General features: G+C 32.6%; 1 protein-coding gene and 1 long non-coding RNA gene across 3 annotated transcripts in view; one reads left to right on the top strand and one right to left on the bottom strand.

Annotated features, from left to right (window-relative positions):
* Window positions 1–15,080, bottom strand: part of LOC126739006 (CCR4-NOT transcription complex subunit 6-like) — a 110,417-nt gene that overhangs the window by 14,294 nt on the left and 81,043 nt on the right. For both annotated transcript variants that reach the window (XM_050444529.1, XM_050444530.1), the window contains one exon: window positions 4,808–4,876. In XM_050444529.1, the coding sequence (XP_050300486.1) occupies window positions 4,808–4,876 (69 nt within the window). The remainder of the gene's footprint in view (window positions 1–4,807; window positions 4,877–15,080) is intronic.
* The window catches only part of LOC126739009 (uncharacterized), a 156,628-nt gene continuing 144,359 nt past the window's right edge, over window positions 2,812–15,080 (top strand). Inside the window, exon 1 of the long non-coding RNA XR_007661520.1 lies at window positions 2,812–2,973. This is a non-coding gene — a long non-coding RNA (uncharacterized LOC126739009). The remainder of the gene's footprint in view (window positions 2,974–15,080) is intronic.

Raw genomic sequence — 15,080 nt, 5'->3', positions numbered from 1 at the left:
ATCGTAAGAAGACGTTGATTAGTTGTCATTGGGTAAAGTTTTAAATTAATGAAAATTATAGTTTGCCATTGGATGTTTTGGTCCTTAAAAAAGCATTTATCTCCTGTCCCCTAAATTAATGCGATAATAAACAAATCTACAGCTAGCAGTTTTTCTCTTTTATCACCTCTAGGTAACTGCTATAAACTTTTAATTATTGTCACCTAATTTAATATCTTTTACTGCCTTGTCTAGATCACCTACACCTGAATTTTGAACTTTGCGACCTGTTCTTATCTAATTATGCTTTTAAGTGATAAAGCTTACACATTTCTTATTTTGTACTTTTTCTGTCTATTGATATTAGGAAACCTATATTAGGAAACCTGTATTAGGTAATTAATGATCCTTGATAATAAGTATAAAAAAGTTTAACGGATTCTAATTGCTAAGACACGATGTATTAATTATTAGAATTTTAAGCGACAAATAAAGTTTCTTTGGCACTATGTATATTCTTTATACACCAATTACATTACCATAACTAGGACAAATAACGCAGTAACATGAAATCTTAATGACACATAAAATTAAGATCAATAAATACTTTAAGTCACTAATTGCGATCAGGCGTAAATCAAGATCCTAATGAGAAGGATTAAAACGGAAATCGGATTTATGTCAAATATATCTTTAGTTATATAAGAGTATGGGAATATTTGAAGTTCGCTAGGTCTTAATTCAGCACACGACTTGGACTCATAATTCGCAAGCTTAGTGCTAGTTAGTAAAGTGTGTTAAGCAGTTATGTTTAAAAAATGGGAAATTAGCCAAAAACTAGTAGAAAAAAAAATACGGTGATATTCTAAAACCGCTTTAAAAAAATGTGAAATGGTAAGACCGCATCAGGCAAAATTTCATCTTGACAAACGGCTTCGTGTTTGCATTCGGCATTTATGAAGTTCTGTTTTTTTTTTTAGTTTTTGGTTAAATAAAAAAGGAAAAAGATTGTGTCATTTCAGTGTTTTTGTGAACTGTTACGATAGTAAAAACTTGTGTCGTTTGTGCTGCTTATTGAAAAAAAAGCCGATCTTTTCACACGTAAATACCGACATTGTCATAACATCATATCAAGGGAGAACCGTCATCATAAACATAGTATAAAAACTTATTAGGAACTCTATAATAATTATAATATATTTAATTTCCATAAAAATGCTTTTTATTCGATAAGTACCTTTACTCTAACGAAGTACGTTAGAAAACGCATAAAGAGTTCATAAATGGTAATATTGTTTATAATTTAAAACATAATACATTAATAACAAATATTCATCATGTAAATATTTTTTGATGACGTCACTGGTAAAGATTACTTGTGTCGGTGTAATCAACAATGCGATCGAGCGTCGTTGCGATGTTGTTGCCTTTTTCTCTAATATACGTTATCTACATTCATTTAACTTTAAATGTTGACTTCTTTATAGAGACTCTTATCATATATTATGGAAAAAAATGCTTCATATTTTATTAAAGAGAAATTTTTGAAATTTTTTTATGATATTATAAAGTGTTTTTTTGCCATTTCTACAAAAGCATTTGGCATTATTGCATCAGAGATGTTGCAACTAAACAAACTGCCCATAATTCCACGGCAATGCTAATTCTAGCCTTTCAATGTTCTAAGAAAAAGACAATAGCTCAAATGACAACAAAAAAAAACAAACTTTGACCAAAAATCAAAGTAAGTTTTATTTTCAAATTTGACAGAGAGTTGTTATTAATCACCTCAAGCTAATATCGATTTAATATGTCAAATGGGAGCCTCAGTCAAGTTTGATTGATAACCTCTGTATTCACTAATTTTATTTTCAAGGAGACTGATCTCCGCGGTTCCCAAATAAGGTGTCCCGTCCCGTACGTAAAATTGAACGATAACTGGGTTCGCAAAATAGCCACCTCGGCACTGTTTCTCACTCTAATTGGCTACTCTGTACGTGGCAGTATTCTATCCTTGTCATTAATATTACTAAAGAATAGGTTTATCGGGACACTCCGCATAAAACAAGTAAAGATGGCCGACACGTGTTTCTGCAAGGGCAACCAGAAAACCAAAGGAAAAAGTGAAAAAAAAAACATAAGGGATCACGAACAGGAGCAAACATCCAATTTGCTTAATCATCACTATTAACTCCGATTTTGGAGGAAAAAAATAGCATCTACACTAAGGAAGCATAAGCTACCTGTGTGATACAACCTTAATCCGAGTCGATATAATTTTAATTTGAATGTTTTCAAATAATATTGTTTGATATAATTTTAAATGAAATTAATATTACTGCTCCGCAAATAACAACACTATGAACTGTCAAAATGTGGGTTGAGCTAATCAGAGTGAGGTACAGTTCTGACCAACAGCGCCAATGTAGCTACTTTCTAAAACTAGTAACCGTTCATTTTTGGGTACACATGCTTAGTATACAGATCAGTCTCCTTACGAGTAGGCTCTTTCGTCTTCACTTTATCCATACCTGAAAGCAACAGTTGGATACATCTAAAAAAATTGATTTTAAACTAATTATGGTAAATGCAAGTCAACAAAAATATTTAAAATACTGAAAAGACGTAAAAATCAGTGTTGCGTTTCGACCTGTTGGCCTATCCTTTTATTGCAAAATTGAGATTTTATATATATCTCAAGGCTGCTTAGATAATCCTCCAGCTACATTAATGCTACACTGAGATAAATATGAAATAGCTCACTGTTGCACTACAACCGCCAACTTTCATTGGGATATTAAGTATCTTCTGTGTTTTATTTCTTTCCAGTGTTTTAACCTAACAATAACTGTTGCGGTCTAATTTGTTAGTGAGTAATTCTTTTGTGAAATTTTGATTTTTAACGTATATTATTGCGATTGACTATAATACAAAAAAATATGGGTGTAAGGGGAAAACGACTTCGTGCTTTGGCTCTTGGTGAAGTGAAAACAGGTGAGCATTTTTTGTATTTAAATAGAGATTTAGGCACAAAAAGTACCTTATGTGATATTTAGTCAAGGTTATTCTATCACCTGTTACTAATAATATATTATAAAAAATAATACTGTTTCTTGCAAATCAACCAATCCAAACTAATACAAACTTTTATGAAAGTGGCAATAGTTTACTACAAGAAGATTTTCAAGGAATAGAAAATATAGGCCGTGTTACCAACACCAATTTTGTTGTAGGTATTGACTTGTTTTTTTATTATTATTCACGAAAAAATTAAATTAAACATAACGTTTTTAATATTTCGATACAAAATAATTTGGTTTTAGCAGAAGAAATCATTGTATCATATTGTACTTGTTACCTTTGATTTGCAAGCGGTGATGCCACTTCCAAATGGACATATTTCGATATTCTTTTATAAGAATAAGTTAAATGCCTATAATTTCACTGTGTATAACAGTAAAAGTAAGGAGGGTCCTCGTTACTTATGAAATGAAAGCGTTGCGAAAAGAGGTGCCATAGAAATTGAAACTGTAATCTATACGTAGTTAAAAGATTACTGTCAAGGTAAAAACGAAGTTATATTTTACAGCGTCAATTGCATTACCCAAAATAAAAATAAATTCATGTTTTGTATGTACCTCTACTGAAAAGAAACGATTTTTTAAACAAGGACCCATTTTTCTCCCATCAGAGTTAGCCATGATTATTCGATGTGCCAAAAAAGATGCTCCCTTGTATACAGTTAAAGAAATGGGAACTCGAGACTTTGTAGACTGGAAAAAGGTGTGTGACCAAACGGGTAAAAACTTTAATGTAAATAATGATGGAGAAAAATGTAAAGATGATTTAGGTGAATATTAATGATCCAGATCTAATAAAATATAAGGTTTCTTACTTAGAAACAAACTTTACCAACATTAAATATCGATCGTAGGGGGGGTCGTAGAAGAAGCACATTTGATGAATTAGATTTATCAAATGTGCATTCATTCATTCATTATTGAATTAGAACCATATAAACCACCTCGAATTCCATCAAATAATTTCATTATGTGAAAGTGGAAGTATCCCCCAAAGGCATCATAACTTTTTTCTTAATTTAAAAGAAAAGGAAAATGTTGAGGGTACAGAACAAAATAGTGATGAGAACTCTCCTTAGAATATAAAATTCATTTATAATAACAGAATTTAAAAAAATATATATATTTTTTTAATAAATTTGTTTTCTCAACAGTCTTCGATGCACTTTAAGATAACTAAAAATTAAATTAAAAAAATTAATGCAATAGTGCGATTAGATTAAAGACTAAACGGCCAAAACAATTTTGTCAATGTTTACATAAAACTTATTAACTTTCTTAACCTGATGTCTCTAGACTTAAAGAAAAATTTACAACATAAATATTAACCTACTACTATAGAAAATAAAAAAGCGGTTATCTTAAAACAATGAATTTCGAGTTATCTCACTATTGCTTTCAGGTATCGTTATGTAGTTGAAATTTTATATACTTTTAAATAAACCCAGAAAAAAAAATCAGACGAGTTAAATCTGGAATTCGAACTCGATAAGCTCTTAATGACTCGCTCCGATCCCACTGAAGGTGATTTTCCCACTGCACCGATCTTCCACCGATTTCACTGGAAGTGCGGAGGTAATTGCTAAAACCGTTGATTGAAAAGGGACTCGCCTCTTTAATCAACGCTAAAACTTTTATCAAATATGAAATGAAACATAGTTTGACCCAGAAGGGAAAATCCTATAAAAAGATTCATGTTGGGATACTACTAAAAAGCTGACTCAATCATTAATATAACGTATACTTACATGCTGGACGATTATTCGTAGGTCTTGCCAGAGGTATCCAAGGTCTGGGGGGCGGGCTGGGAGTTGTAACTGCAATAAAAATTAAAATTGCTATTCAAGTCATGTCTAACCAAAAACTAATTTTAATACTGAAAAAAATCTTGTCCTAGTTATTCATCTCGCTTGCAAAAAACACAATCGAAAATCGAGTATGGTAATCCGGTTAAAAACGAGAGCGTTCCGGACTACGATTTTTGGGACATTTTACGGTCCCGGGCCGGATAATCGATTCGAAATTCACGAATAAAGCAGTGGTGATTATAACTTTCCCTTTGTTGTTTGTTTCTTTTCCTTGGTCCTACGGTTGCGGCACGGCGTAGGCCGCATTTTAAGTGGCTTCTTTGCTTATAATATGCGAATTACTTGAGAATCTATAAAGGTGGTCGTACACTGACGTATTAGGTTTTAGATAAAGGGATAGACTTAATATAATTTAGTTTATTATAAAAGATACAAATCTTGGGTACAAAGCTTCTTATAAAATTTTAAAAAAGTAAAATAAAGTATTAGAACTTTGTGAATACCACACATACAATAGAATATACATTACACTATTGGCCATAATGGGTGGAACTTTTCAATTTTGTAAATATTACGTAGTATTGTAAATGTAACTTGCATTACCATGCTTCCTAAAAAATAACACAGCACTAAATAAAGAAAACCACAAAATATGGATGACCGATAATATAAAGTGTTTACAAAAATTAACAAATAAAGCTTTAAAAGAATTTAAAACTTCCAAATTAGCATCTAAATGGGATTATTATAAGCAACTACGTAACTTTACAAACTCTGCATTAAAAGCTGAAAAAAGAGCGTACTAAAAAATTAAATTCCAAGGTTCTAGTAGAGAAATGGCAAGAATTAAATAAACTAAAACGAATTAATAATCAACAAATTTCTGATAATACGAAAAATGTTAATGACTTTAGTCGGTATTTTGCTGGTAGCGGTAATAATCTAATAAATGCAAACTATCATGAACTTTTACAATTTTACACAAATAACAGTGTTACGAAGAACATATTTAATTTTGTAAAATGTCGAAGAGCCTCTAGTAATTTCAATTTTACTAAAAATTAAATACAAGGCCTTTGGAGTACAATTTAAATATTTCTCTTATTCAGCTTTGTTGTCCCATTATTGTAAAATACCTAACCCATATAGTTAATGAGTGCATAACACAAAAATACTTCCCTAAAATTTGGAAAGAGGCATTTATTACGCCTTTACCTAAAATCTCAAACCCTTCTGAATTCGGCCACTTTAGATCAATAAGTATTTTACCCACCCTTTCCAAAGTACTACAACGAATTCTGGACCATCAAATGCCAGGAAAATCATATTCAAGCGATATTCGCCAAAGAATTATAGACTTGAAGAAACAGGGTATTAAGCAGTGTAATATTTCTACAAGATTGAAAGTGCCAAAGAACACCGCGTCATGAATCATTAAAAGATACACAATATTTGGTCATATGATTCCAGGAAAAAGGTATGGAAGGCCTAAACCTACTACTGTCCGGATGGATAAGCGAATTTTAAATATTGCCCATAATGATCCATTTTTTCTTCATCCAAAATTTTGCAAACACTAAATGAAAGTGAGCCTTCCAGTATCTCGGCAAGGATAGTACGAAGAAGACTATGTTCTAGTGGCCTTAAGAGCTACGGACCTGCAAAAAAGAAGAACGTAAAGCTACGCCTACAATTTGCACTAGATCACCTTAACTGGACAGTGCAGGATTAGACAAAGGTACTGTTCAGCGACCAAAGGGCTAAAGATTCTGTAAGAAGTATATTCGACCAACAATAATTAAGCCTGTATGTATCGAGATATTCTGCGGGATGTAATGGAGCCCTACACATTTTAATCAATGCCAGTTAATTTTGTGTTTCGACAGGATAACGATCCTAAGCACAGTTCAAAGTTGGTAAAGGCATGGTTGGATCAAGAAAAAAATGACATTATTAAAGTTGCCAAGTCAAAGTCCGGATTTAAATCCGATTGAGAATTTATGGGAAATTCTGGATCTCAAAATTCGTGACTCTGGAATGGTCAAATATGCTGACGAGTTTTTCCAAAAACTTCTTGAAGACTGGGCCAGTACATACAGGAAAATAATAGAAAATTTAATTGAATCAATGCCTAGAAGAACGAAAGCAGTAGTTAATGCAAGGTTATCACGTTATATTAATTCATATAATATTTAATTAGAAGATTTTGTTTCAAGTATTTTGTCCAGCCTATTTTTGATGGTTCATTCCAAAGCTTATCTGCTAGTTGATTCATGCATATATTACCATTACTTATCTTTGGTCTTCAATATCCAATAGTTAAGCTAATAAGATTTTACAATTAACGAAAACCAATCACAAATATTTCAAATTATTAAAAGTTCCAACCATTATGGCCATTACTGCATGTTGGTAGGTTAACAATTAAAAAATAAAATATTTCACACATTCAAGATAACATAAAACATTAAACTAGAAAAACTATTACTGAAAAAGAATCATTAAAAAACTCCTCAAGGCTATAATAGGCTCTAGGCAAAATTTGATTTTTTAGGCGCTTCCTGGACATTTTCAAGCATGCTACAAGAGAAGGAGACATGCATGCATATAATATATGCATGTAATATCATATATTATAAATAAGCGAGTTGTTAGTGAGAGATGATGGGCTGAGGAAAATCAGGGAATTGACGAGTAACATGTCCAATACTTTATGGTGGTCTCTTATAGAGGAGTGCCGCTGTCTCCAATATAAACAGTGAGTCCATCGTTAAAATTTGCTCCGAAATAGAGAGTGGTCTGCAGACACGCCTTAAAGCAACAGAACAAAGATAACTCTTAGATAGCTTTTTTTTTTCTGAATCACAAAGACAACATTTAACATTCCTTTTGTACACAAACCCTAAAAGGGTAGTCAATAGCTGAGATGCGACTCAATCAGTGCACCTTTCCCAGTACCTGCACTGTCCCTTTAACTGCAAAACATCTCGAAGGGAGTCTGGACGTAAAAGTCAAGATATGATCTTCAAATTTTAGATTCCCGTCAATATAACAAAACCCAATCAAGATCGACATTTTTCTTTATCATGTAGAAGCAAATAAAAGACCATAAATATTGCAGCAAAACAAATCTTGTCCACATTGAATACCAGACGGTTAGACGCACACCACTCTAATCGTATCATTAATAGTGTCTGGATGGGCTGAAAATAGTGTTTTCTTCCTTAATTTGTCAGATTATACCCGAAAAACATCACTTTATTCCCATACTCTTCTAATCCTCAGACTGAGATAAGGATATATAAATGAGAATTCGACTTTTTCAATATCATCGCCTCATTTTCTTAATAGTGTCTGGATCGCCTGGAAATAGCGTTTTTCTTGCGTGATTTGTCAAATTATACTATATAGGGATATTATACTTTATAGAGAATTGAAATTTAAGTCGCGACAGTTTTTTATGGACAAACAAACAAATGGACAATGAACTATGAACTTGCTGGGTGATTTGTGATGGAGGGAGGCTGACTGCCTGTTGGAAGTTTCGACCTGTTAATTTAATTCATTTAATATTGTTGGTCATTTTAATCTTTATTTTCGTTATAACCTTAGCTAGAACAGCAATATATAGCCAGGAGTTGGCAAAATTGTGGGTATCTTATTAAAATAATATTCATGTCATATGATTTTTTTTATGTGGATAGCTTTTACAGAAATGCGTTAATAGTCATAATTTATAAAATTATGTGAAATTCGATATGGTTAAGTGAGAATAGCAAAATTTGCTAGACTATCAAAGGCACACAAATATTCTTTTATGTTAACTTAGCAATATTTTGTTTTTTTGTAATTTTTTAAATAATTAATAAAAGTCGTTTATTATTATTATTATTATTATTTACAAATCCTTATCAAGATTTTTTTCCATTTGCTTTCTTAATTATTGCCGCATTAAAGAAAAATAAAGTAATTCTTAAAAAATTTAACTAAAAACAAGAAAGTGCAAGGTCCAATAAAATACAAATTTTTAAGAAATCGCGAATTTTTATAAGACAAATTACTGTAGCTTTTTATGTGTTCTTAAAACAAACCGGGCAAGGATTCAACGTTTTAATCCTGATAAATACTCGCATTCATATTAAGGATCCATAAGTAATCCTGTTGAGACCAAAATATCTCTAGATTAATGCTAAATGTCTCTCTTTATTAAAAATGTTATCTGCCTTATTTATTGAATAAAAACTTAAGGAACAAAAGCGTTGTAAATAAATAGTATTTGTAAGTAGTTCTAACACATTCATAATAGGCTTCTATTCATCTCTCAAATAATAGGTTCATACAGATAATCTTATTTCAGTGCATGTACTCCTTTATCGTCCGATTCTCATCAGCTGAATCTGCCCCATTGTCTGCGGCAGTCAACTCGAATTAGAAAAGAGAAAGTAAACCCGACCACTCGAGATGCGACGACAACGTCTCGTTACACTTCTTTTTCTTATTTCTTTCGTATCTTCCGTTCCACTTTTCGTTCGATTAATGAATATTGTGAGTAATTTTTTTCCTCTCAAGTGTTAAAACAGATTAGCATTCTTTTGTATTTCCGTATCTTTTGTTCGGATCTACTGGCCTTGATTCAACATTGTCATAAGGGGGAATTATAATTTTTTTTTCCTATGGGGTCGATTGTTGCTCGAGAATAATATCGTTGATCGATATCTATATTGGATGAAAGTATTGTTGTTGGTTTTTTATTATTTTTATGTAAAATGCTATTTTTCTGATTTCAATTGATTATTAAGTAGGTTGATTTCTTATTTATCAAAGCCACTTTATCTGCAATTGAAAAAGCCATTTTGCTGGTCGCAGAAGATCAAAAATCTATATCCTCTAGAGGAAACGGTATTTGTATTTAAGCATCTTTCATTTAAGGCTGTCCACTACCTATATCTCTGCAAGATCTTCTCTCGTCAAGGATTTCCAATTAATTATCAAATTTGCACATTTTATGATACTCCCTGTTGTGCAATAAAAGTGTTTTAATACTTTAAATTGAAAGTGTTAAATTAGCGTTCCAGTTCCCTGATAATTTACTTCTTGATCCTTCGACATCTTCATCTTTCTCATTTTTTCTTTTTCATGAGATAATGAAATGATGAGGCTATTTTTTGTATGTGGCGAGCATTAATTTTATCAGCTATAACTTAAAGAAATACCAAAAGAAGTAAAACGAATGTTTTGTTCTTTAAAGGCAACCTAAGCAATGTTTCTATTGCTGGGAATGAATGTGCAATATCCTAGTGTTATAGTAGAAAATTTATTGGTGTCATATGGCTACTGAGGTGCTTGGTGGAACTGTGGGTAGTTCGGATTTTTCGGCATTTTGCTCTTGTTGAGTCACGACTACGAAAAAACAATGTATTATCGGCATATATAATTTAAATAATTTTAAGGAAATTTAATTGGAAACGGTTACTCGAGGTCACACTGCCGATGTGTTTTTAATAGGATTGAATACGTTGGAACCGAGCACAAATTCGGATGGCTCGGATGAATTTTTTGAGCACTAATTTAACATTTTAATTGCATTTTGGGTTCGTGAATTCGCAGTAAAGTGTTGGCTGGTTAATATCCCAATTTAAACTGTACTTTTTAGTATTTCTAGAACGATTGAGACTGAGGGAAGATAAATAAATTAAACAATTTACTGGAAAAATCTTTTTCTACATACCCGCATTATAGAAGATAATACAAATCAGGTTTTGTTGCGTTTTAGAATTAGCCTTGCGAGGTCATGATGTGTTGGAAGAATTCACAAATAAAAGAGTTTTTCGGAAATTAATAAGTTTTAGTTCTCAATTAGATAAAGATTTGAAAAATTATTTTGACAAAGCAACAGTGTTTAAAAGGACTATTCAAATGTTCACTATTAAATTATATGCTTGGTGTTTACCACGAAGAATTGCCGAGGAAACGACAAATGTCGCAAGCAACTCTTAATTAGTAATTGTTTTACGATATATTGTCTCCAATAAACCAGTGGTAAGATTCTGGAAATTTTTAAACTCTCCTGGACACAGCACCATGCTCAATAAGTTAAAAGTATAAAAGTATGATGCTGCATCAGTAATAAGCGGTGTAAATGGGGTATAAAAAATGATTAGCGATAAATATTTATTTGAAAACTTTATACAAGGCTATGTACATCAAATGAATCTCATAATGAGCAACGCGGCTTCAATTAATGCCTCTGCGCGGATTTTTTTGCTCACTTAACTGGGATTCGTTTGTTTTTTAGCATCTCACTTCAAAGAACAAAAGTATTGGATGAGGTAGTGCATAAACGAGTACCACGATCATCATAGAACTATAGATGCAATTTTCAATGGCGTAGAGTTTAAGAATTAGCGAAAAGAGCTGATAAAGAGTTATGGATCTTGAGATAACGACAAAAATATTAAATTAAAATCAACCATTGAGCAAGTTGGTGTATATAAACTTATATTGAAGGACAGATATTTCATATTTTGATCAACAGGGTTTAGTAAAATCATGTTAAATGTTGAAATAATTTTTAAGCAACTGAAATTACTTAATACTAACCCGGTTAAAGCTAAACAAGATCTTTTGAAAACTTTGAATATGCAATGCAAAAAATTCGTGATAAAATCGATGCAGTTATTGACACACTAGACTCGGGGCTCCTATATATCCGTTTTAATTAATAAAAAACTAGAGACCTTGGAAGTTTGTGATTGCATTTTGGAATAAATTAGGGTTCGATTTACTTTTACAGGACATACATATAGTAGCAATCGCATTATTTGTGACAGTACACTTTATTAAATAGTAAAAAAGCTTCCAAATAAATTGCTTTCTGTGACAGGTCAAGTTTATTCATTGTTAAAGAAAACCCGTCTAAAAACAGAACTGCAAGTACTTTAAGAACGAGAAGAATTTCAAATAATTTCCGGCGCCATTCCTCTTTTATCGTTACATAGGAAGATATAGAGACTACTTTTCAAGAAACTATTAAGCTGCTGGAAGTCTTGGTAACCAACCACACCCATGTCAACTTCCGAAGGTGAAAAATGATTCGCCATGTTAAAGAGGATAAAAACCTTGATCAAGGGCGTTCTGGATATTATCACCTGAAAAAGTGTTTCTCATTAGCATTGAAGGCGTTAATAAACGAGTTATTGATAAGTCAAGCAGCGTTTTTTTTTTCTGGTGGACATTTTTAATATTTTTATAATTTCGCGAAAAAAATTTTTTCCGCCACTGAATACCATGAATGTTTGAGTAACTTAGATTGAGTCCTGTAATGGACCCAATATATCACTATATTTTATATAAAAGCTAGTTAGCACAATCTTGCTAGTAGTCCTCGAGATAACAAATAAAAACCTCTAAAAAATAAAGGTTCACCGAGTCATTCTAACCATGTCATTCCGCACAATAGTTTACAAGATCAAAAACAATGACTCATGCGATCGTCGCGGTCATTTGGTTCATAAGTTGATCCCACTAATTTGACATGCTCCGAATCTCGCGATGTTTTACCTACAGAACTACATATTTGGTCACCAGAATTCTTCCTAATTGTTGTCTTTTTTATGTTATTCGGCTGTACATTAAGGTCAGCGTTGTTGCAGTAATGATTGCGAATTTTAGATGGTTTTTCTGCTCGTTAAAATACGATTTAGATGCTTGGGTTGCTCCATAATCTTTAAGTCGTAGTTTTGTTTTGAAAATTATTGTCGATGGCGCACCTTCGGGATTATTCGATAACGAAAAGGAATAAGGTGATAGGCTTATTCTTTTTTTTTAACGGAAACATTTTTTTTCTGATGAAACTTAATTAATTGATGAATAAGAATGAGGTGACAAGCTTCTCTTCGTTCTATTTCAACTTACAACGACGCTTTGTTGGTTTAGTTATTATATTTTATTTTGATATCAGTGTTTTGTTGAAGTGAGCAATAACAACAGTAACACGTATTTAAGTATTGTTTGTAAGTATTTGTTTAATCTAGTCCTGATGATATTTATAGTATTTTATAAATATTAACAATGGTTTATCCGCTGCAAGAAAGAATTCAGTTGAATTCTTAAGAAGAGTTGATGAGTCTTTATTATCAATAGAATAAATGTGATTACCTTTTATGAAAACATAAAAGGTAAATTGGTTAGAATATGAAACGGATTGTGTTGGCCTTTTCTGTTTTATTGTTTTCTATAATCAAAAAGAGCTGAAGTTTTCATTCAAGGTATTTTGAGGGAGATGCATGAAGAAACCTTCCCAGTTCACCGATCTTGACAATAGCCAATTCTCAAATTTCAAAACTCAAAAAGGTTGAGATATTTTATTCATTTACTAGTATTCATTTACTAGAGCTGTGAAGAAACATCAAAATTTAAGTAAAAAAAACTGGAATAGTCACGGCTTGCCTGGCTTAATTTCGACAGACTAGGATGTTAAAGAAAATGTGAAAAATTGCAAATTATTATACTATAAACAGTCGATAATAGCTAAGTTTTATTTAAGATCAAACATCCAATGAATTGTCCTTTATGTAAATTAAAAGTATGTATCCGTCATGAATAATATATTAATAGGTAGGTAGTAAATATAGTATATCGTAATCTTAACATTCTGACATGTGCATATAGTACAAGGTGGAGTCATTAACTCGCGGGGAAAGAATGTTAAATGTATACATGATAAATACATGTTAGACGGAAACCGTAGGAATAAATTGACATTTAAAGGTGATACGGATAAATCGGTATTGCAGCGGGTAAAAGTGAACCCAACTTGCGAAACGCCGAATCGTGAAAAGTCGTCTTGTCGTAATCTCGATTCCAAGTCGAATCGTAAATTTGGGCCCGTCTCGTTCGCGGATGGTGGCTTGTATTATAGGCCATGGGAAGTTATAGTCTTTACCTAACTTGATTAAATAATAAAACATTAAAATTGTAATTAAAAAATTTTTAATAGTGAAGAAATAGTCCATACTGGGAGTGGAGTCGTAGGCCCACCAGATATTAAGGCCCAACGCTGGTTTGCCCGATGGAAAGCGCCTAAAATATTTATATCGCCATCTGTTAATAATATTTGGTATTACTGTGGCCGGAAATCTAATTATGTTCTATGGTTATGAGCCTCCTGGCTTGTTCTAGTAGTTTCATTTTATGCAGCGATTTATTTATTCTTTACAGAAAATGGGTAAAAAAGGCAGAGAGATAAGGGCAAATTGGGATGAAGAGATGATGAGAGAGGCATTAAATTATATTAACGAGGGAAAATCTCAGCGCTGCGCTGGGTGGCACAAAAATGCGGAATACCCAGAAGAACAATAAGCATTGCTTCAATCAGGAAAAACGTCTCGCTGGTAGGGAGTAGATAAGGACTTTTCTAAAAAATCATCCGAGAATATCAAAACGTCGATCTCAATTTCTGAATCCAGCAGGAGCCCAAAAATTAAATCGTTTTTTCGTAAAAGATCATTTCAAAAAACTAGATTTGTTGGAGTGGACTCAGTTAAAAAATAAAGAACCAAAAATTTATAATATGGACGAGAAGGGTTGTCGCTTGACTCTTCACCACCAACAAAACGTTCTAGCAGCCAAAGGAGCAAAACGAGTGCATTTTATTTCTCATGAACACGCCGAAAACGCAACTATTGTCGCTTGCGCTAATGCTCTCGGACATGCCATACCGCCTGTCATTCTTTTTAAGGGCAAGAGAATGAAGCCAACCTACTCAGACGGCTTACCGGCTGGCTCAAAAGTTATGATGACTCTTAAAGGGAGCATGACGATAGAAACGTTTGATAAGTGGCTAGACCATTTTATTGAATACATGTCGCCTCCGCCAGTAATTTTCATTTTTGATGGGGCCAAATGCCATTTGGATATTAGCATTGCTGAGAAAGCAGAAGCTCATGACATTCACTTATATTGTCTGCCGAGTAACACCACCCATGAACTTCAGCCGATGGGCAAAGCTATATTTCGAGCATTTGAAGCTTATTGGGACGATGAATTATTAAAGTACTGGGATAAACATCCTACACGTGATTTAAACAGGGAAAGATTTTCTGAAGTTTTTACATCTACATGGCAGAAAGCAATGTCCATTAGAAATATTACAAGCGGCTTTCGAGCTACGGGGATATACCCTTATGATAAGGATATTCTTCCCATTGAAGCA

The sequence above is a fragment of the Anthonomus grandis genome, chromosome 7 (assembly GCF_022605725.1).
Source record: "Anthonomus grandis grandis chromosome 7, icAntGran1.3, whole genome shotgun sequence".
NCBI lineage: Eukaryota > Metazoa > Arthropoda > Insecta > Coleoptera > Curculionidae > Anthonomus > Anthonomus grandis.
This window is presented reverse-complemented; position numbering and strand designations above follow the sequence as displayed.